The sequence below is a fragment of the Pristis pectinata genome, chromosome 3 (genome assembly GCF_009764475.1).
Source record: "Pristis pectinata isolate sPriPec2 chromosome 3, sPriPec2.1.pri, whole genome shotgun sequence".
NCBI classification, from domain to species: domain Eukaryota; kingdom Metazoa; phylum Chordata; class Chondrichthyes; order Rhinopristiformes; family Pristidae; genus Pristis; species Pristis pectinata.
Window position 1 is genome coordinate 95,999,927 of NC_067407.1, and position 24,583 is coordinate 96,024,509.

The 24,583-nt window shown below is 38.8% G+C and overlaps 1 protein-coding gene across 4 annotated transcripts in view; it reads right to left on the reverse strand.

Annotated features, from left to right (window-relative positions):
* The window catches only part of arid1b (AT rich interactive domain 1B (SWI1-like)), a 349,190-nt gene that overhangs the window by 232,805 nt on the left and 91,802 nt on the right, over window positions 1-24,583 (reverse strand). For all 4 annotated transcript variants that reach the window (XM_052011358.1, XM_052011361.1, XM_052011359.1 and 1 more), the window contains exon 3: window positions 19,603-19,734. In XM_052011358.1, coding sequence (XP_051867318.1) covers window positions 19,603-19,734 — 132 coding nt within the window. The remainder of the gene's footprint in view (window positions 1-19,602; window positions 19,735-24,583) is intronic.

Sequence of the window (24,583 nt, forward strand, 5' to 3'; positions counted from 1 at the left end):
AAGATCCTGCCTGACCAACCTATTGGAGTTTTTTGAAGAAATCACAGGTAAGGTGGATAAGGGAGAGGCGGTAGATGTTGTGTATTTAGACTTTCAAAAGGCCTTTGATAAGGTGCCTCACAAGAGACTGATTAATAAGATGAGAGGTCATGGAATTACGGGTAGGATAACAGAATGGGTGGAGCATTGGCTGGTTGGCAGGAAGCAAAGAGTGGAAATAAAAGGATCTCGTTCTGGCTGGTTACCGGTTACTAGTGGTATGCCGCAGGGGTCAGTGTTGGGATCTCTCCTTTTTACCTTGTACATTAACGATTTGGATGATGGAATAAATGGTTTTGTGGCTAAGTTTGCAGATGACACCAAGATAGGGGGAGGAGTAGGGAGTATTGAAGAGATAGGAAGGTTGCAGAGGGACCTAGACAGTTTAGGAGAATGGGCAAGGAAATGGCAGATGAGATTCAATGTAGGGAAATGTGCAGTTGTACACTTTGGAAGCAGAAATAAGCAGGCAGATTATTATCTAGGAGGAGAGAAAATCCAAAGCACGGAAGTACAAAGGGACTTGGGGGTACTCGTGCAGGATACCTTAAAGGTTAACCACCAGGTCGGATTGGTGGTAAAGAAAGCGAATGCTATGTTGGCATTCATTTCGAGAGGTATAGTGTATAAAAGTAAGGAAGTGTTAATGAGGCTCTACGGGGCACTAGTGAGGCCTCATTTGGAATATTGTGCGCCATTTTGGGCCCTACATCTTAGGAAGGATGTGTTGACGTTGGAGAGATTTCAGAGGAGATTTGAGGATGATTCCAGGAATGAAAGGGCTTATGTATGAGGAGCGTTTGTCGGCTCTTGGACTGTACTCGCTGGAGTACAGAAGAATGAGAGGGGACCTCATAGCGACATTTAAAATATTGATAGGAAAGGACAGAGTAAATGTGGCTAGGCTGTTTCCCTTGGTGGGTGAGTCCAGGACCAGAGGGCACAATCTTAGAATTAGAGGGTACAGTTTCAAAACAGAGATGAGGAAAAATTTCTTTAGCCAGAGGGTGGTGAATTTGTGGAATTCCTTGCCACGTACAGCAGTGGAAGCCAAATCAGTGGGGGCGTTCAAGAAGGAGATAGATAGATATCTAAATAGTCAGGATATCAAGGGATATGGGGATAAGGCCGGAAATTGGGATTAGAATAGTTTTTTTTTTCTTCTTCTTCCCCCATTCCCCATTTCTCATTTCTATTTCCCTTTCCTTGGAGCGGACTCGATGGGCCGAATGGCCTGCTTCTGCTCCCTTGTCTTGTGATCAACCATCTAATCTTTCATTAAAATAATGAAAAAGGCATAATGTACTTTTTCAGGGTAATCACCAAGTGAAACAAAGATATTGAGAGTCTTGACAGAGTGGACACATCTTCTTATGGGAGAGGGTTAATACTCTCAAATTAAGGGCTCAATCAATTAAGTCACAAATGAGGTTTTCTCTCTCTCTCTCTGAGTTCAGAGTCCTTGGAACTTTCTTCCTTAAAGAACAGTGGAAGCAAAATCCGATTTGACGCAGATTCTTGATAATAAAGGGGTGAAACGTCACCAGAGGTTGGCAAGAATTTTTTTTATTCAAACTAAAATTTATTCATAATAAAAGACAAACTATATATTAACCAGGCTCCTGTTGAATGGCAGAGCAGGTTCAAGGGGTCTCAATGTGTATTCCTGCTTCTAATTCGTGGCAGCTTTGCAGAGTTTTGCAGGTGTGAGGCAGAGTTGTGTCTGGTGTCCAAATAATCATGGTAAATACTAGCATGAGGCAATCAAAAGGAGGGTTCTTCTTAGACCATAAGACATAGGAGCAGAATGGAACCATTCGGCCCATCATCTGCTCTGCCATTCAATCATGGCTGATGTATTTTCCCTTTCAACCCCATTTTCTTGCCTTCTCCTCAATCTTTGATGCCCTCACTAATCAAGAACCTATCAATCTCTGCTTTAAATATACCCAATGACGTGGCTTCCACAGCAGTCTGTCGCAATGAATTTCACAGATTCACCACCCTCTGGCTAAAGAAATTCCTCCTCATCTCTAAAGGGGTGTCCTTCTATTCTTAAGCTGTGCCCTCTGGTCCTAGACCCTCCCACTACTGGAAACATGCTCTCCACATCCATTCTATCCAGGCCTTTCAATATTGGGTACATTACAATGAGATCCCCCCACATCCTTCTACACTCCAGTGAGTACAGGCCCAGAGCCATCAAATGCTCCTCATACATTAACCCTTTCATTCCCTGGATCATTCTTGTAAACCTCCTCTGGACCCTCTCCAATGCCAGCACAACCGTCCTTTGATATGGGATCCAAAATAGCTCACAATACTCCAAATGTAGTCTAACCAACACCTTATAAAGCTCAGCATTACATCCTTTTATATTCTAGTCCTCTTGAAGTGAATGCTAGCATTGCATATGCCTGTTAACCTTTAGGGAATCCTACACTAGGGCTCCCAAGTCCCTTTGCACCTCAGATTTCTGAATTTGCTGCCCGTTTAGAAAATAGCCTACTCCTTTATTCCTTCCACCAAAGTGCATGACCATACACTTCCCCTTGCTGTATTCCATCTGCCACTTTTTTTTTTAAAATTTAGTCCCTAGCTGCTCATATTCCCTCAGCAGAACCTCTTGCCTTGTTCTACCTACGTCATTGGTACCCACATGGATAACAACTGGATCTTTCCCCTCCCATTCCAAATTCCTCTTCAAGTCAGATGAGATGTCCTGAACCCTGGCACCAGGCAGGCAACACAGCCTTCAGGACTCTCAATTCTTGCAACAGGGAATTGTGTCTACTCCACTGGCCATACTATCCCCAATTACAACATTTCCCTTGAATGGCTCCCTGAACCATAGTCCCGTGGTTCGGTTGCTCATCCTTCCTACAGCCTCCACCCTCATCCACGCAGGGAGCAAGAATCTCAGACCTGTTGGTCAAGCTCAAGGGCTGTGGCTCCTCCAGCACAACCTCTTGGATCCCCCTATCTGTCTCACTCACAGTCACACCCTCTTGTCCCTGACCACAGACCAAGTTTTAAGTAGTTAATCTCATGGCTGTCACTGTCTCCTGAAACACAGCGCCAAGGTAACTCTCCCCCTCCGTAATGCATTGCAGTGTTTGAAGCTCAGATTCCACATCATGAACTTTTGAGCCCAAGTTCCTCAAGCAATCAACATGTGCTGCAAACTGTTACCAGAAATCACAATGGGATCCACCAGCTCCCTCATCATGCGGCTACAACACATCACTTGATCCTGCATCCCCACTTTATTTAATTAGTTGTGATTTGGTGTCTTTTTATTTAAAAGCCTCATCTGTTCTTACCTGCTACTCACCTGTGCCTCCTTGCCGAAGCTTCTTGAGCCAAAATCTCAGATTCCCACTCCTACACTGGTCCACTCTCACAATGGCTGCTCTGCTTTACCCTACCTTCCTTTTATTGGCTGAGTTACCACACACTTAGCCAATCAGACAACTTTAAAAACAGCTGCTAGCTCCTCCCCGCTGCTGCTCTGGCTGCTGCAACTGGAGAAAACAAATACAGTCTTGTGACTGTATCTGGGCAATTGATGAAAGAGGCATAAGGAAAGTGTCAATGGACATTTGTCTAGTTCTCTTCATCTGATCAAGCTTATTGCAAAGCATGTAATTTTCCATCACAGAGTCACATTTCATGCTGCACTCCATGTTGGGATTAAAGTTAAAGATGGCTACCACTTTCTTGATGTGGCAGGATGGCTCAAAAAGCCTCTTTTTGATAAACTGTTTCATGGTGGTAATGTTGGTGATGGCTTCTTGCTTGTCCTGTTATCTCCGTTTCTCTTCTTAACAGACTCTCATTAGTGAGCTCTTCCACATATCATCCCAGTCTACTTCTTGCAAATCAACAGGAGTTGTATTCACACTCTGGCCATAAATTTCCTCTGTACACCATTCACCTTTGCATGAATTTTATATTCCCAAGACAGATGTAGGATACAGCCTTCCTGATATTGTAACTGAATGGTAGGATTGTTATTGCTGCTGAACTCTCAAATGACATGCCTCATTACATGTTATAAGCCTTGAACATAGTCATAACATTCTGGTCCAAGGTTTGTATTAATGAAGTTGTATTAGAGGGCCAAAATACCACAAAGATGCTGTTAGCCATGTCCTCAAAGTTCAATAAATCCCCAGGGATACTGACAATGACAACATTGCTCTATTGTCCAGGCCATTCCTCATACAAGGTTTTGCTGAACAGAGAAAAAAATATTTGTGTATGATCTCAAGAGAGCATCACCATCCACTGTTTTTTCTAGATAACCACACCACTGTAACACCATCATTGAATATTCCTTTGGAGCTGTTGGATTCTCTGAGTGGAAGATCAATACAACTTAGGCGTATAATCACCACAAACATTGCCTTCAAAAGAGCAAGGTTATCTTTGGCTGCCTTGAAGCCTGGAGCAGTTTTCTCAGTCGTTTGATATAAACATATCTAGTTTGCAAAATGTTCTGCCTTCATGGTATCAGCACATGCTGCCTCTCCCAAATATTAAGACAAATATTATTCAGGCTACTTAAAACATTCAAACCAACCATGATTGACCTTGAACCTATGAACACTTTTGGAAGATCCATCAACCCTCACTTTTTCATGTCTTACTTGTTCTGGATCATTCTCCAATTCAGAGGCAAATGCCACTGATTCCAATCCCCTAACCAAATGCTTAACCCTTGTTTTCCTTTCACTCCATTACAAAATTTTTGCCTTTCATAAAACATAATCATTAGAGGTATATTTCCAATAGTGAATTGCATCAATAATCAATTGAGTCAAGAGGTACTTAGGTCAGTGGTCTACGCAAATACAGTCCACTTCAGCACAGCTGCCTGCTTTGTGGATAGCTCTTTATCAGCCTGGGATTCAATTGCTGCTTATTGCTAATATCAATATAATCTCTCTCTTTGCCCCCTAACATTAAGGATTGATGGCTACAATGGAAAAATATTTGTAAATAAAGGACATATACCCTAAAGAGTCACTTACATTAGAGCGAAAGTTCATAAATTGTATGTTCATGCACCAAAATGTAGAATTTGCAATTGAACTGATTTTATATAAAGGAACAAACAGCATCCCAAGAGCTGTGATGAAATTCTGGCAAAACATTTATGAAGATAAGTCATGAATGTCTGTCTTACTTCATGAAGAGAGTTAATGATAAGGGATGAAAAAAGTAATATAAAGCATTTGACCTTTAAATAAAATGCTTTTGTCTACAATATATTGGAAGCAAGCAGCAAACAGTGAAGAATCTGGAAACAGTAAAGACTTCAGGACAATGTCAACAGATTGGTGAAACAGGTGGACATGTCTAAAAATTAAGATAGAAATGTGAAATGTGAAGGCTAAAGTATTACAAGGAGGGTGCAAGAACAAAAACACCTGGAGGTTTGCATACAGAAATATTTAAAGAGAGCAGGACAAAATGTAGGCTATTAAAAAAATATATGGAATCAATGGCTTTATAAATGATGGCACAAAGCTAAAATCTTTCCCAGGGCACCAATGCTCAATACAAGAGGGCATGGCTTTAATTAATGGGTGGGAAGTTCAAGGGAGATATCAGAGGGAGGTTTTTTTTTTACCCAGAGAGAGTGGTTGATGCATGGAATGCACCGCCTGGGGTAGTGGTGGTGGCAGATACTTGGTCAAGTTCAAGAGATTGTTAGATAAGCATATGGAGGAATTTAAAATAAGGGGATATATGGGAGGAAGGGGTTAGATAGTCTCAGGCATGGTTTAAAGGTTGGCACAACATGGTGGGCTGAAGGGCCTGTATTGTTCTATGGTTCCAAAAGTTGTTGCAGTAAACCTTTGTAAAACATTGGCTTGCCATCAGCAAGAATACTGTGTCCATTTCCTGATGTGAAAGATGTGGCTACTGTTAGGCTACAGAAAAAGGGATCGTTCTTGTCAGAGTTGAGACTATCAATTCATGCAGTTCTTGAATAAAGGAAACTGCACTGAAACTTTATAGATTAATTTTCAGAATACAAAAATGCTATCTTCAATTCCAGTACCACAGGCATTTAACATACAAGAAAAATACTTTTCAAACATTAAGATGCATTCATCCTTTTGATCTCTGAAGGCTACCTGACATATTCTTCATTGAAGAAAATGTACTTCAGCTCTCCTTAGAATATTAAAACTATTATTACTATTGACCCATGCTCCACCTGACCTAGGTTATGTAATTGGCTACTAGACTGAAAGTATGAAATTTTACATTCCCCTTCACTGTAAAAAAGTAATACCAGAATCTTGACACAGTTTTAATTGAATTCCAAAGAAAAATGAAAAAAAAAGTGTATATTGTCAAGTTACAACACAAACATTGAAATGAATAATTAAAATAACTATTAGCAACATCAGGTTGCCTGTTGGATTCTATCAGCATTGCACAGATGTTAGGTCATTGTGGTAATCCATGAGAAATAGAAAATCATTCAGAAATACATCAGTGGAGCAGCACACTGAAGAGATGTTTCCAAATGAAAGTCAGGAGTACAAAGCTTCACCATGTTGCTCTCAATATCAATGTACTATAGCACAAAGTTTGAGTACAAGTACCTTACTTTGTTACAGAGGGATTCCAAATATTATGTACATGATATGTATATAATGACTAAAATAAGCCAACTTTGCAGATCAGATAGTGCATAACATAAGCTGACTGGAATGGCATTGATTTACTGCTGAAAAAAGAATTTTATCATCAGAAGAGGAGGAGTTCATAAGATGAAATAGTAAGAATCAACTGCTACAAGACTAGCTCATTAGAACTGTATACAAGCTGAATGTTATTGTCCTTAGGTTGATAAACGAAATTGTTACCAGCTGATTTTTTTCTTAAATATATAGAAGTAGCAAGATATCAAAATGCCAGTAAATGACTAAAATTTGCTATTTTTAACGAACTAACATAACATGCAGAAGTATTTTCCTTAGGTGGCATCTTTTTTAAAAAAAGTGTCTACGTACACAGGTACAGGATGCAGACAACTACAAACCTCAGCCCTATACGTTTCATAAGTACACATACTTGGACAATTAACAATTTGCTCAAAATATGATCAAAAGTTGTTACTGTGCAAGATTTTCATTTAAATTTCTCCTGGGCAATGAACCTTATAGGGAAATGGCACTTTTAATTTTATAGAAGTATTTTGGTCCACAAATAACTACATTGTTTAAATAAACTTTTAACACTAACTCATGTTTATTTTAGACACACTATAAAATCAATATGGTATACCACAAGGGAACAAGTAACAGTTGGTTTCTACTTATCAATTATCCCTTTATATTGCTCATTGTTATTTGGTGACAAGGAGGCTCATCTTCTTGAAAAAATTCTTGAGCTTTATGTTCCTTGGATGTAGCTCATTTAATATTTGCAAATTCTTGTGGATCTGCACTGGAACATCTTGCCATGAGACATAGGTATATCTAAGGAACAGATCAGATCTTTCCACTCAAAACTGGGTATCCATGAGGTTCTGTGGACCACCAGCAGCAGGGGAATTATATTCCAACACAATCTGTTGACTACATACAGAAAACAGTTTTCTCTCTACATAAGAGCAAATTATGCTGTCATGATTTGAGATGGCCTTCACTTGCAGCTGCCTTTCAATGTTCAGACACACCAAATATTTGAAAGCCAGCTGTACCTCTCACAGTATTCCACCTTTTTGTTGCCTTCATCTGAGATTTCTATTCTTGAGGGAAAAGCCAGATTATCAAAGTTAAAGGAAAAGCACGGGAGGTACTTTTCCATTGTTGCCAGCACTAAAAGAAAACCGGATTGCGCTAAGGTCCACTATAGGATACTGATGGATGTGAGGGTGCAAATATTGAAGAATCTGGCCAAAATCTTTTAAACGTCATTGGACATGAGACTGGTGCATAATGATGCATCTTGGCTGGAAAAAAAGGGGGAGAGAAATGAACAAGCACGTCAGCCCACGAGCCAGTTTATGACCTTAAATCGTAAAACACTTTTTTCCTCAGGTGGCCGAAAGTTAAGCTGGCACACCAGTGGTGACGGCAAATTTCATCACTAATGTCTGCTTTCACTAAGAGGTGGCTCCCAAGATATGGGAAATGGTTCATATGCCCAGGCTCTCATAATTGACTTTATTGTGAGTTTGTGATGTTATGCACCAGGGACAGGTTGGTAAATGATTTCATATGTTCAGCATATTCTGTCATACACTTCAATGAACAAGCCAACAATGACTCAGGACTCGAGCTCTGAATGCATGCATATGCCTGTGTACAGCAGTTCACTGACCACAGCTGAAGTAACTCTGGTTCTGGAGTGAGGTGATACAAGTTGAACAATTTTCCATTTGTCCTGTATATGAGCTCCACTCCAGCAGGAAGCTTATTGAAAGGGAGTTTGAGTATTGCTGAAAGATTGAGAGAGGTGTTGGGGGCTTTGATACAACCACTTTCCAGAGCATTCTTGGCCAGCACTCTTCGGCCCCTATGCCCAGCTACTGGATAAGGCCTAGGGGAGAAAAAGGTTCTTCTTGAAATCCCAAGGATGAGAAAAGCACCCCTCACATACAAGTTATGTTTTTCCTCTTAAGATTAATATTAAATTTCACCTAATACTCCTGCCCAACCTGCCAGTCTATTTTCCTCAGAAATCTCCACAGATATGGTTGGGAGAAGCTTAAATTTTATTTTGTTCTGCTGCCAAAACTTGTATTGCTAACCTGCAATGTAGCAGTAATTAAGATAAATGGAATACTATAGGATAGCTCCAATGTTCTTTTTCTGCAGGAGAGTTCTCCTGATGCCATGCCAAAATTTATCCCTCAATTGACATCAGAATATTTAGCCTCAGATTATTTATTCTCTTGCTAGAACTATTAAGGCTAAAAGATGTGTAGATGTAAAAACTGTTACTGACTAAACTGTCATACGAAGTAAATATATAGGGCATTACATTTTAAACTTAATGCAACTGTAGATACAGAATTTTCTTTATTAAATGGCTACAGAAAATGATAGTATTTGCTTTTGTAACACGAAATAAACTTTGAAATAATTGGCTGTGAAGTGGTTTAGATTAACCCAAGGTCAAGGAAGGCAATCAACACACAAACAGGAATGATTAATTGACTTTTTGAGCCCCAAAGTAACCAGCAGAAAATAGATGTGTAAAGAGACTTCCTAAAAGTGATCATTCAAGGTTGCAATATACAATTAAAGCAGATGGAGTTCAAGTCAAAAAATTGTCAGGGAAAAGTGGTTATGACGACATCAGGATGGTCGAACAGTAACACACAAATGCCAGACTTAACTACAGGGCTACACCGTTTTTAAGTTACATCAGCACTGAAACCATTTTTGCATTTGCACTTACTACATTAGAACTAGAGTTCCAATTCTGCTGCAACATTAAGCATACCAGATTGACTAACCTAAGAACAAGGTGGCGGCTCATTTTTATGACCCACAAAATTAACTACAATCACCAGGATAAAAACAGATGAACATTTGAGGCAAGTACAAATGTTTATAAACTGCAAGACTATGAGACAACCTTTATATTCCATTAATATGCTAATAAGTAGGTAAGACTGAAAGAAAATTGTAAACCATACTTAAATATAGAAATCTCTCTGCCTCTCTAAGGTGCAGCCCGAGTAGAGTCATACAGCACGGAATCAGGCCTTTCGGCCCAACTGGTCCATGTTGACCAAGATGCCCTTTCTGAGTTAGTCCCACTTGCCAGTGTTTGTCCCATAACCTTCTGAACCTTTCCAAACCATGTACCTACCTGTCCTGCTGTCTTTTAAAAGTTGTTGTTGTACCTGCCTCAACCACCTCCTCTGGCAGCTAATTCCACAAAAATACCACCCTTTGTGTAAAAAAAAAAGTTGCCCTCAAGTTCCTCTTAAATCTTGCCCCCTTCACCTTAAACCTATGCCCTCTAGTTCTTGATACCTAACTCTGGGAAAAAGACTGAGTGCATTCACCCTATCGATGCCCTTCATTATTTTATACATCTCGATAAAATATCCTTTCAATCTCCTACTCCCTAAAGAATAATGTCCGAGCCTGTCCAACTCTCCTTATAACTCAGTCTCTCAAGTCCTGGCAGCATCCTCAAATCTTTTCTGCATTCTTTTCTGTTTAATAATATTTTCTATAGCATGGCAACCAAAACTGAACACAATATTCCAAGTGTAGCCTCAGCAGCATCCTGTACTACCACACATGATCTCCCAACTTTTGTACTCAATGCCCTGACTTATGAAGACCAGTGTGCCAAAAGCCACCTTCTCCACCCTGTGACTCCATTTTCAGTGAACCATATACTTGTACTCCCTCTGTTCGACAACACTCCCAGAGCCCTGCCATTCACTGTGAAAGTCCTACCTAGATTTGACTTTCTAAAATGCAACACCTCACACTTATTCAAATTAAACTCCATTTGCCATTCCTCAGCCCACTTACTAAAGTAATCAAGATCCCCCTGTAATTGTTGATAACTTTCTACATTGTCCACTATACCACCTATTTTAGTGTCATCTGCCAACTTAGTAACCATGCCTTGTACACTCTTATCAAAAGTCATTGATATTAGTGACAAACAACAATGGGCCCAGCACTGACCCCTGGGGCACACTACGAGTCATGGGCCTCCAATCCGAGAAACAACTTTCCACCATTACCCTCTGCTTTCTCTGATCAAGCCAACTGTGTATCCAATTAGTCAGCTCTCCCTGGATTCCATGCTGTCTAACCTTCCACAGCAGCTTACTATATGGAACCTTATCAAACGCCTTACTGAAGTCCATATAAACCACATCTACCACACTGCTTTCATCAACCTTCTTGGTCACCTCATCAAAAATACTCAATCAAGTTTGTAATACATGATCTCCCATGCACAAAGCCATGCTGACTACACCTAATCAATCCCCATCTTTCCAGATGTCTTATCCCTCAGAATCCTCTCCAGTAACCAATTTAGCACAGATGTTAGATGTACTGACCTATAGTTCCCAGGTTTTTCTTTGCTGCCCTTCTTAAATAAAGGCACAGCATTCACTACCCTCCAGTCTACTGGTACCTTACCCGTGGCTAACGATGATGTAAATATTTCAGCCAGGGCTCGCGCAATTTCTTCTCTAGTTTCCCCAGTGTTTTCGGAACTGGGTCAAGCCCTGGAGATTTTTCTACCTTCATACCTTTTAAGACATCCAGCACCTCCACTACTGTAATGTGGACTATCCAAGACCTCCTTATTTATTTTTCCTAGTTCTGAAATCTTCATGTCTTTCTCCACAGTAAAAAGAGAAGAAATATTCATTAAGAATCTCATCCATCTCCTGTAGCTCCACACAAAGGTGGCCCCTTTGGTCTTGCAGGGCCCTATTCTCTCTCTAGTTACTCTTTTTCCCTTAATAAACTAATAAAATCTCATTGGATTTTCATTAATCTTATCTGCCAAACTTTTCTCATGCCCCTTTTTTGCCCTCCTGATTTCCTCCTTCTGCATCCCTCATACTCCTCTAGGGATTCACTTGATCCCAGTTGACCCATGCCTCCTCCTTTTTCCTGGCCAGAGCCTCAATATCCCTCATCATCCAGGGTTCCCTACTTCTACCAGCCTTGCCCTTCTTTCTGTCAGGAACATGCAGACCTTGAGCTCTCACAATCTCACCTTTAAAATCTCCCACTTGCCTCTGGTCCCTTTGCCCATAAACAACCTACTCCAAATCAACCTTTGCAAGCTCCTGTCTCATACTATGAAAACTCGCCTTGCCCCAATTTAGAACTTGAATCCGTGGACCACTTCTGTCCCTTTCCATAATTTTAAAACTAATAGAACTATGGCCACTGGTCCCAAAGTGCTCCCCCACTGTCACCTCAGTCACTTGCACTGCCTTATTACCCAACAGATAGGTAGAGCTTTGCCCTCTCCTTAGCAGGGCCCTTTATATATTGCCCAAGGAAACTCTCCTGAACGCACTTAACAAATTCCACCCCATCTAAGCCCTTAGCACTATGGCAGTCTATGTCAGGAAAGTTAAGATTTCCTATTATTTTTACAACTCTGCACAGTCTCCCTGCATATGTGTTCTTCTAATTCCTGTTGACAATTTGGGGACCTATATTAAAATCCCAACAATGTGATCATCTCCTTATTTCTCAGCCCACTCATAAAGCCTCACTGGATGATCTCTGACCACTGGTGTGACATTCCCCTTAATCGAAAATGCAATTCCCCCTCCTCTTTCCTCCGTCTCTATCCTGCCTAAAGCACCTGTACCCCAGAACAATAAGTGCTGGTCCTGTCCCTCCCTTAGCCAGGTTTCCGTAATGGCTATAATATCCCAGTACCATATAACTATACAAGCCTAAAGTTCATCCGCCTTACCTATCAGACCTCTTGAATTGAACTAACTACAATTTAATCCAATCGGCTTTCCTCACTCCTGGCCATTCTGCTGCCTGTCATGCCTATTCAACTTGCTGTCACTGACTTCTGCATCACTTTCCATCCTCTCATTTGCCTCCCTGATGCAGAATTTTGCTTTTGAATTAAAATGTCTATTCTGTATTAAGCAGTATTGTTGCTCATTCACTTTGCTATGTAGCTTACATCAGCAGTGTGGAAAGCACAAAACATCAAAAGAACAACAACCAAGGAAAAGGAGTAAAACATTCATCGCCTCTGTCTTCATCACCATTCAATAAAATAATGCATGATCCTCAATCAATTCCACACCCTTTCAAGTCAATTATTGCCCAAATCTTACATTAATATCAGCTTTGAATATATTTATCAATTCAGCATGCAGACCATATCTTCTGAGGGAAGAAATTTTCTCCTTTCAGTCTTAAATAGTCTGCAACTTTACCCTGAAACAATAAGTGCTAGTGCTAGACTTTTCAGCCAGGAAAAGCAGCCTGTCAGCATCTGTCCTATCAAGCCTTTCAAAATCTTTTATGTTCCAATGAGATCAACTAATTTTTTCCAAACAATAATTACAGGCTTATTCTACACATTCACATCACCTTGTATTTACTAACTTTTCCAGGCTCACAGTTAAGCAATGCCTCGTTTATAAAATTCTTATTCTCGATTTCAAACCCCACAGCCCCATCCCTCTAACATCTTTCTAATCTGCAGTCCCTCAATTCAGTTACAAGTGGTATTGGAATTCTTCCTTCTTGATCTTCCACAAACTGATTAGCTGCCTTATAAACATAAGAATTAAGAGTAAGTGACTTGGCCCCTTAAGTCTGTGCCACCATGTAAGATTATTGTCGATCTTTGGCTGCAGTGACCTCCAAAACCTCACTGCCTTTCCAGGTCTTTCCTCTTCTAAGGGGCTCCTTAAAACCTACCAATTTGACTGAGTACTTGATTATCCCTACTTTTTCTTTACTTGGTGCCAAATTTTTTTTTTCTAGTGAACAGATGCCACAAAATTATCAACAGCACAAATAGTCAGTTTATTTAGAATATTATGGTGGCAGTTATAAATACTTGTGGGGAAATTCCCTCCTGAATGTGAGGTTGAAGTTCAGGGTACAAGGATCATCTGGAAGTGGAACCAGAGATTGGCAAGTAAAATTGTAATGGAACAATGGTTGACCTTTAAAAATGATTTTCAGCTAACAGGTGGGCAAAAGTGGGAAAGATCAGGGAATTAACATTCATGGAAAACTACTCTAAAAGGAGACAGATTATGAGGAAACAAAATAATGACAGTGCATATCAGGCAAATGATTCAATTGAGAACCATTCTGAATATTATAAGCTGAGGGGAAGTGAGAAAGAAAATAAGATGGGCAAATTGATAAAATGAGAATAGACTAGCAGTTAACATAAAAGGAAACACAAAGTTCTTATAGTGGCATGAAAATTGTAAGCAGGTAGTAAGAGAAGGGAAGCAGCTGATTATGAATTATGGTGGTGATCTAAACATGGCTGGAATATATTTTGTATTTATTATTTACAGAGACAATATTGTCAAAAGTAGAAGGGTAGGTAACACAGGAAACTGATGGATGAAAAATGACATTAAGGATAGGCAAGAAAGATTGACTCGGCTTAAATAAGCCACCTTATTTGAATGGGAGGTATCCAAGGAACCAGAAAGAAATGGAGGTGGAAACTGCAGAAGGGCTTCCTTAATCTTCTAATCCTCTTTCTGTATAGGGACAATGCCAGAGAACTGGAAAATGGCTTCCTGGTTTAAAATGGAGTGCAAGAGCATGTTAGTGAACTAAAGGTCTGTCAGTTTAAGTGCAGAGGTGAGAAAGCCTTTGGAAATAATCAGGGAAAATAGGCAGATGAAAAAATTAGGAATTTTAAAAATGTCAGTTTGTGAAAGACAGATGATGTTTGATTAATTCAATATTTTGAATAGCAACAGAGAAGGGTGATGAGGGGAATGCAGTAGATATCACCCATGTGGATTTTCCAAAGGCTTTTGACCTTAAGTTCCTTATAAAAAGATTACCAAAATTGAGGTACATGGAATAAAAGGGTCAGCAACAGGTAAGGTAAGTAATTGTCTTAAGTATAGAAAGCAAAGAGCCCCTATAAACAAGTTATTTTTCAGAATGGAAGGTGATGTGCAGTGATGTTCTCATGGGGTCAGTGTTGGGACATCTGTCTTATAGTTCAATAAAAGAACAACAGATACGAGTGTGTTGAGTAAAATTTCAAATTTTTGAGAGGACGCCAAGCTCACAAGTATGGTAAATAACAATGCAAGATGGTAATGAACTGCAAGAGGACACAGATAGGCTGGCAGAATAAGGAGAAAATCAGCAGAATTTTGGAAGAGAAAAAGAGAGAATATAGGTAAACAGGCCAATTTTTAAATAATGTGCAGGAACTGAGGGACTTGGGTGTTCATGTTCAAAAATCTGAGCGATCAGGCGATGAAACATATAGGACCAATGCTTCACAAGTGAATGCAAAAGCAAGGAAGTTATGCTAAACCATTCAAAAGTAATGGAGCACTCTACCCAGTTCTGGCCATCATAATTTTAAGAGGCATGTGAAGGTCTTGAGGGTGCAGAAAACAGAAGAATGCAGCATTTCAGCCACAATATTAGACTAGACAAGCTGAACTGTTTGCCTTGGAGAATTTGACAGAAGTGTACAAAATCATGATAGATACAGGCATGGTAAATAGGGAAAAGCCATTCCCATCAGCAGATGGTTTAGAAATGATGGACAAAAGATAGGGAGGGGTGGGATGTGGGTGAAAGGAAACATTTTTTCTATGCGGACAAGTGTAATACTGTGGAACTCACTGCCTACAATAGTGTTAGAAAGAGAGATAACCAGGGGTCTAAGGGGAGGAACTGAACTGGCATTTGAGGAAAAACAAATTTACAAGACTATGGGATAGGAACATAAGAAGGGAAATGACAGGATTACTCCACGGCAGCACTGAATCGGTGGGCCAAATGGCCCTCTTCAGTGCTGTCACAATTCAGTTGTGATAACCATTTCCATTCCAATAACTAGGATGAATGGCACATCAATGAAGTGGCAGTGAATGGTGTTGAAAGCACCATCTGAAATGCTTTTGGCATCGGATGAAGCAAGAAAAGTGATAAAGATAAATCTCTTCAATCGATTATACTGAAAGCTTATTTATACTCACACAGAAGAAATCTTCTATAATACAGATTAGGAAAGGGAGAGAAACGATAACAAGAAAAGCCTTAAAGATTTAATCTGATTTACAAAATAAACCTGAATTTCATTAGAATTCTGACCAATTGGCCTCTGAATAGAGGAGTATTAATATGTAATTAATTTGATTAGGTTTAGGGTGAGGGTATGAAGACAGCCTGCTGCAAATCCAAATCTTGTTTGATTGTATGTTCATCATTAACAAGGCAGATCTAAAATGCCGAGTACATTTACAAGCTAGGAAATCGTAAAGTAGGCCATTCACCCCTCAAGCCTGCTCCACCATTCAACAAGATTATAGTTGATCTACCTCAAACACCATTTTCCTGTCCTATTCTCCTATCTCTTAATTTGATTAATATAGATGAATCTTCCAGTTTCTGTTTTGAATCAGTGAGGAAGCCTCCACAGCCCTCCAGGGTGAAGACTTCCAAAGATTTACAATGCACTGAGAAACAAGGTTTCTCCTCAATTCCGTCCTAAATAGCCTACACCTTGGTTTGAGACTGGGACCCCCAGTTTTACACAGAAGAAACATCTTGTGCCCTCCAAGAATTTTGTATACTTCAGTGAGGTTTCTTTCACTCTTCTAAGCTCCAAAAACTGAGGCCAAGCCTACTAAATCTCTCCTCATATGACAGACCTGCTATCTCAGGAACTAATCTGGTGAATCTTCACTGCACTTCCTCAATAGCATTTCCTTTATGACCAAAATTTTATATGATATTCCAGGAATGATCTCAACCAGGCTTTACATAATTGTAAAGAGACATCTTTATTCCTGTACTCAAACCCACTTAGTTTAGAACTGACTGCCATCCTGTGAAGACCAGATTCACTGACTTAGTGAAAGAAAGCAAAAAAAAAAACTGGGTTGTTGGGGGTGGGATGGAGGCATGAGAAACAGATCATATAGCTTTGTGTCTTTACAGTTTATATTCTGTGCAACCTGGTAAGTAGACACAGTGCACAGTTAAGTGGGTATAACATGTTATGCACTTAGCTAGGTGAACCTACTACAAATACAAGGACAAGATACCTCATGCAAATGTTGTATGACCTCCTCCTGAAATTACAGTCAGAGTGACCAGAAACATAACCAGATCAGATACACAATCACTATCCAATTCATTTTCTGAATCTGAGGCACAAAAATACACAATTCAGAACAAAGCGACCACTTTGACCAGCACTATCTACCACTGGAACTCCATGACTGCAGTGTGTAACCTCTGCAGGATACACTGCAACAACTCCTTGTGATTCTTCAACAATGCCTCCCCCGCAACGTTGAAGGACAATTGCAAGAGACAACCTGTTACTTTTCCCCCAGTCGCAACCTATTTTGACTTGCCAATAATGTTACTTGGTGATAGTGCTGGAACTGCTTTTCTAACAGCATTGTGTTAATGCCTTCATCACATAATGCAAAGGTACGAGAAGGGAGTGCATCAAACCTTCCTAAAGGCCACAAGGTTTGGCTGATGACATCCATTACTCACATACGAGCAAAAAATTCTAATATCTGTATCCAGGCTGCATCCAAGAACACCAGGTGGACAACTAAATGACTAACAGAAGTAACCTTCATGAACACCTCAACTTGTCATGTCAGAGATAAGAACAAGGAAATAGCATGGTTCGTGCCTGAGCAATCACCTTCACCTTATATTTTCAATTAGACTTATTACTAACCATCTTTGCTTTATGAACCCAATTTTCTTCTTACCTACAGTAATAAAAGCTTTTCCACATATACTCTTATAATTCTTCAGAACTCTGTAGGGTTGTACCTAAAGTCATTCCCATTCTGGAAGAACTTAAAGATGTCTGTTCAACCACAACCAAGGGAGACACCATAATCATGACATTTTCTGTCTGAGTAAACCCAAGCCTCCTACTCAAAAAAGCTGCACAGGATCCACAATACCAATTTAAAACCAGCATTTTGCTGTTATGAACACCCCAGGTTTAGGGGTATTCATAAGAAGTAGTTGGCAAATTTAAATTATGGACACTTATGGAACAAACTATTATAACATAACCCAGCCACTTGACTCATGACTATTGGAAAATAATTAACATTTCTGTTAGCTTCCAAAGTTTCCAACCTTGTAACAGAATGTTTTAGGTTCAATACCCAAATATGTTGTCATCTTCTTTTTATGCATCCTTTAGGATCAAGGATGACTTGCTTCCACTCCAGTTTTATAGGTTCTTGTGAGGCCAATGTAAGAAACAAACACTCTTCGACAATGGGGTAGGTGGGTGGGTAGCTTGAAAGACAACATGTTCCTTCAAACCCATTATGCTGGGCTTTTGATGCAAGGACTTGAGGTTCTTCAGATAATTCCACATGTTCCTTCTCTACTTTTGTGTGTTCATAAGCCAGGGATTCCCAGGAATCAGTTGAAACATAGCATTTCCAACCACAACCCCCCCCCACCAAAGGAGGCTTTGAGAACCATCTTGAATCTTTTCCTTTATTCACCTGCTAATCGGCTTTGAACATATTCTTGGATCTTTGTTTCTTTTGCCTGGCAATCTTTTCTGAATATATATGCCATAAGTGACAGCATACAACAATATTATGGGCACATTTTTCCTGGAGACACCATCCATCAGCTGAAATGTTAAGTTATAGCCTCACCTTTTATGTCCAGTGAGACTACCATACTCCGTAACAGATTACAAAATGCTGCATATAAAAGTGATTGTAGCTCACAGATTTCAAAGATTATGACTATTTTCCCCCTTTTAATCATTCCCTATAATATAGGAAGAGTTAACCAATGTAATTCACCTACAAGCATTTAATTACATACAGCAAATATTGCAACCTTTTTCAATAAATGTGAAATAGTTTTCTTTGCAAACAGTTGAGAGATTTGTAAAATGATTATTTTGTAAATATTTTTCACTAATCCGTTCGCTTTCACATACTAACAAGTCGGCACAATCATCTCCTGACAAAATTCATCAACGTACAGTTTAATTCTTGGAACTGAGAGGGAAACTTTTCACCAACTGGGATCAGCATATACTTTTTCAATAAATGGCGAAAGGATACACTTTATTCTAGATGGTGTTTTTAATTCTAATTCTACTGTGTATCATGTTGTAATCAAAAACACACAAACAAAAAAAAAATCCATTTTTTGCGAAGCCATAAGTTTGAAATTGGGGTAATTTTTCCTGGAAACAACTTGAGGCATCTGACTCAAAAAACAAAATTCTGAAACTACTTTCCCTCAAAACCAAAAATAATCATAATTTTTTTCATGAAAACAAATCAACTGCAACTTTAAATTCTAGCCTTTCAAATCTCAAACATCCTTAATTGGCCTTATAAAAGTAAATCTCAAAGCTCATCATTTCTGTGCAATTAGTTAGTTCTTAAAACTGATGCCTTGGTTTTCTTTCACCCTATCAAGTAATTAATCAGCCAAACTACAGGACAGGAAGAGTTGCTGTATTTTCTGGAATACTTCAATGTTTATGATCATACTGCACGCATTTATCAAACCAATTGGTCACCATCAAAACGTCATAAGTAACTGGGAGTGAGATGCAACTGTTTTAAAAGATATCGAAAGTAGAAATAAAGCAACAGTGATTGATTTGTTGCAGAAAAATAACCTGTCAAACATTTAAACATCATTTTCAATTACACAAATTAGTCTAACATTCAGTTTAAATATCAATCCTGCCAGCATTGAGTGAAAAGTAAACAATTTACTCTTTTTTCTGTTGTCTTCCAAGTCATTGGATTTTCTGGAAATTTAGTTGCATCAAATAAGTAGATAAACCTACCTGCTGGGCTTGGTACCTCTGTTGTGCCTGCTGCATGTATGATGGCTGTTGTTGCTGCTGTTGGTTGTAGTAAGGTTGCTGGCCCTGCTGGCAGTAGCCACTCATGCTCTGCTGACCATAGTGAGGGGGCATCTAGGAAAGGGAAGTCAAAATAGATTTTCATGAGACAGATAAAATTACCCAGCACAAATCTCATGAGCTTTGTATAAACCATTGAAGTTTTAAAATCTTCAACCATAACTTTACACTCTACTAATTCTCACCAGATTGTAAATTAATTTGTTTTACAAACTCATAGAAGCCATACTTTTTTTTGCGCTCTAAGTGAGACCAATCAAGAGGGACTATGGACTATTCTTCTCAAGCCTGGTTGCCTTCAAGAAGTTCATCTCCATCTTATGTCCGCTACACAGTGGCATGTCAGCCATGATTTTAACCAATGGGTCTATAAAAAGCCAGTCTCAGTGCAGACTGATAACAAGCAAGTCTGCATCATTGCCATAACACTTGTCCCAATTTTTTGCACTGCAGTGCTTCAACCCCATCCCCAATCAGCTTCCCATTAGTGGAGCTAATTTACAGGACAAAATGGGAAACTATTTAACCTATATCAATCCCAGAATCAAGCACACTCAAACACCAGCACCCTGTCCACTCGCACCTCACCCCACCCCAACTTCAGAAATTACTGATCCTGGAAAACATGAACCACTTTTCAAATCCTCAGAAGCCAGCTCTCAATGAAGGCAGACATTGAAGGTAATTGTGAATTTTACCCTCAATGTGTCAAAACAGCCTTTGGTTATAACTGAAGAAGTGTTTTAGTATCAAGACCTTGAATCAGGCACTGCATTCATGTCTCCTGGGCAGCAGTGATCACTTCCTGTCCACATCTGAGACCTGAGCAACAAGCAGCACCTCAAAGCTCTGGAAAGAAACTACCAATGCTGTCTTCTGCAAATCCCTCCAAATCCACTGTCAAGTTAGGTGATGAATATCCTGAATCAAGCCAGAGGCCCTAATTACAGCCAGCTGGCTCCAATGAACAGGCCAAGTTGCCCATATGTCTGACACCAGACACCCAAAACAACTCGAGCTCTGCCATAGTAGGAAGTTACTTGGTAGTGAGTGAAAAAGCCTCCTTGAAAAAGTGCAACATCCAAAGCTGCTTATGGGAATGCATCGCCTGGGAGTGCTTAAGACAGAGGACAATCATTTGGGATGGCATTGAGAACTTTGGGTCCATTCATCATGAGTACATAAAAGCTCCGGTATAACTGTAGAAAGAGCTCTGCACTTTCAAAACTACCTCTTTATCAGGCACCTGCAGCCATGGGAGAGTCCGCAGGTCTCACGTTGGCCTCATCAGCCATTTCTGAACCAGCAGATCTGTGGCGAAAGCAAAATTGCCCTCAATTCCAAAGGACAGCCTAAGATGATGATATTAGGGCACTACGTGTATAAAAAATCTTACCAGCAATTTCTTTAACATCATCAAAAAGAGCAAAATTCACAAGCTCATACTAACATTCTAACATACCTACACCGTACTATCTTTCTATCATACAATTCTATTTCAGAAAATGCTGGTTTCTGGAGCACACTGTAGAAATTTTTACCGTAAGTGGGCAGTATGGAAAATAATAGTGTCAAGTTGAGATATTCAAAAGGTAGTTGCAAAAAAAATTAGGATTCATGGGGTTGGAGGTAAAATATCAAGCATGGATTAACATATTAGCATAGTTAAAGGTTAGCTAACAGTTGGAATAAATGGGTTATTTTCAGGTTGGCAGACTATTACCAATAAATTCTTATAAGCATCACTGCTGCAATGCATTCTAGTCGTAATGCGAAGCCACATTGTAAAGTAAACTATAGTTGCACCCACTAGTTTTCATTTAACTGCTCTGACAAGTTACATCTTCAAAAAAAAACATGAGATCTGCATTCCCCTTTCATAAAAAAAAGTCAATTCTATCTTGTAAGATGATTTTTTTTAATGCATGTTTTCCAAACCGCTTTATCCAGTTGTCCCTTCATATCCATGATCTTAGCTTTAAGTTTAAAATTCTGGTTTTGGCATTAAATTTACCACTCAAACTCAAAAAATATTCTGTTGTATTTTAATGTTACTAGATTTCTTTTGACCTAATTGTTAATGTCAGATGCCAGTGTCTCATGAAGCCAGGGGCAGACAAATTTCTGCAGTTTCCCAAGCATTACGGTGGAAATCAACCTGCTAAACTTGCACTGCAATTCAGTAATTGCATTCATTTCAATTGAGATAAACAGCTGCGAGGAGAACAAGTAAATAGAGGTCATTCACATTTTTGATTTAGTGGGGTTTTTTGTCTTCAAGACTATTTCCTTTTTTCCAAATGAAGTAATTTTTACAATACTTAAAAGTATGTGCAATTTCAGTTATTTCATGTTTTTGAAACATTCAAATACTCAAGCTTTTTGACAGTCAGTTCAGCCTGGGGTGTGGCTTCATTGTCAATCACACAGAAATGCTTTGACAGATAATCAGTGAGGCCTTGCTTTGCTTGGGGCATCACAGATCAGATCACAGTTGGCTTCCATGAGGAAATTCATGCTGGTGGACATGCTCAATACAATGGCAAGTTAAGAGGGCAGGGGAACAGGTTTCCCAGAAATTTGGGGCCATTATAGTTACTTGATTGCTGCTTCATTTGACTAATATTTGAACCACTTTAGAGCAACATTTTAGTAAGTAATGGTTTATGACCTAGCACAAATTGGAGAGTTTATGTTGTCTGTTCCCTGTTAACTAAAATGCAAGTTGCCTACCAAGTGAAAAAAAAGTCTATCTTCTAAATATATTCAGTGAGAAAACAACAACATCTATTTATATAGCACCTTTAAAATGGAAAAACATTGCAAGGCATTGAATTTAAAAAAAATCTGTAAAAGAGGAATTACTCAAATTATTTGTGAAGTAGTCTTGGCACAAAAACAGAAAATGCTGGAAATATGGACCAATGATCTGAAATATCAACTGTTTCTCGCTTCATAAATGCTGACTGACCTGATGTGTACTTCGAACTTGTTTATTTCAGATTTTCAATATCTGCACATTTGCTTTTGTATTACTGCATAATGTACTGGCACCTAAAATCTGATTTTCAGTAATCTCAGCTAGATCCAGCATGCAACTTTTCACAAAAATTTCAGTCTAACGTGTCATAAAAAAATATTGAATTTAATATTTATTTTAGTTTAATTTTCACTATTGTTATCCACTTCCCCTCTTAGTCTAGTAACCCTTTAAGGATTACAGGAGTGTGATGCAGATATTATGAAAGGACAGTTCGGAAATGTATAAATTAACTAACAGTATGATCTGCAATTACGTCAGTTAAAATATACTCATGCAGATTTTTTACAGTTCCATTCCTTCCCCACATACACACACTTTTACCCATCTTCATAAACTTCACTCACACATTTAACTGGAATTTTTTGCCACTGCTGTCCTGTCGATCAGGCTTAATTAACTTGCATCGAACTAGTCTGTCAATGCTTGCCTGCTGTACGTGTATCTGAGATGTGTGAGGCTTCCGGGATGCAATAAACCCCTAAAATGCAATTCTAGGGCTTCTCATCTTTTATTAATTCCTGATGGGATTCACTATCTGCTGGTGTGTATCTGTGTGTTAGTATTATTAAAAGAGAAATAAAATTAATAATGCAGTTTAATTCTTGAAAGAACTTTCAGTATAAATTTTAGAAGCATGAGAATAGCAAACACAAAATCTTGTGATTGGATCTGTTCAACTCAAATTTTCCCAAAATCTTAACATAATTTTTGATGGAAATTGATTTCCTCAACAACACATCATTCTTTAATAGAGAGCGCTAGATGGCAACCAGTTTCCAAGGCATTTAACAATATTGCTCTATTCCCAGCCTTTGAAAAGTGCAAGAGTTCAACCATGTTGCCTTCATAACAGAGCTGAGAGCAAATTACAAGAAATATTTAAAGACCCAAACTTACAGGGCTCTTAAAATTAAATGGCAATATTTTCCAATGGAAACAAAATTTTTTTAATCTTGATGTTTAGTTGACCGCTATACATCCAGATGCAAACCACAATTTTAACAGTACGGACATTATTTATACAAGATACTGAAATTATTAAAACACAATGCAACACCAAAGTAGCAAAATAGGCACCAGTTAACTCCAAATATCAACTGCCTGCAAAGTTATCTAAATCAAGCGTTCTTGAGTGTTCACAGAAGGGTTAAATGTTTTTTTTGGATGCTATTTTTTCTCAATACACCAAAAAGGCCAATCAATAATGTTACCCCTACATTCTAACCAAACAATTACCATACAATCCACTTTATTTTGAACCAACATATCAGTCATCTTTTTGGTTCAACTTCAATTTTAAGTACTTTTCTTGGGCCTTAAAATCTATGCAACTTTTACCTTGTATGGATTCAATAATAAAATGTCCAGTTTTGGAACTCTGTGTATTCTATTAATGATGTATTATGCTATGTTTTACAATTTCATTGCTTCAGAAAAACTTAAAGAATGAACAAACATGGAAGTACAGAAATCAACATGTTGTGTTTTGAAAGATAAACACCAAATACTACTAAGCCTAATCTTATTAAACACAGTTGTACATGTTACCATCCCTCTTCTTAAAGCCCATTCCAAAAAAAATCTAGAAAATAAACATACATCAGTTTCTTTAGAGTATATTACCCCTTAAGTTTTAATTTAAACAATTTGCATTTATACAAGTACCTCATGGCCCAAAGCATTTCATAGTAGTATCAAAAGAAGTAAAATCTTCTTTAAAAAAAATAAGGCAATCATCAAATAGATAAGGAATTTAGATGGACAAACTGATCATTATTTAACTTGCAATACTTCATTGCCATCAAGTCACTCCACGCTTGTTCTGAGGAGCAGTGAAATAAGCAATCTTTTGAAGTTGCT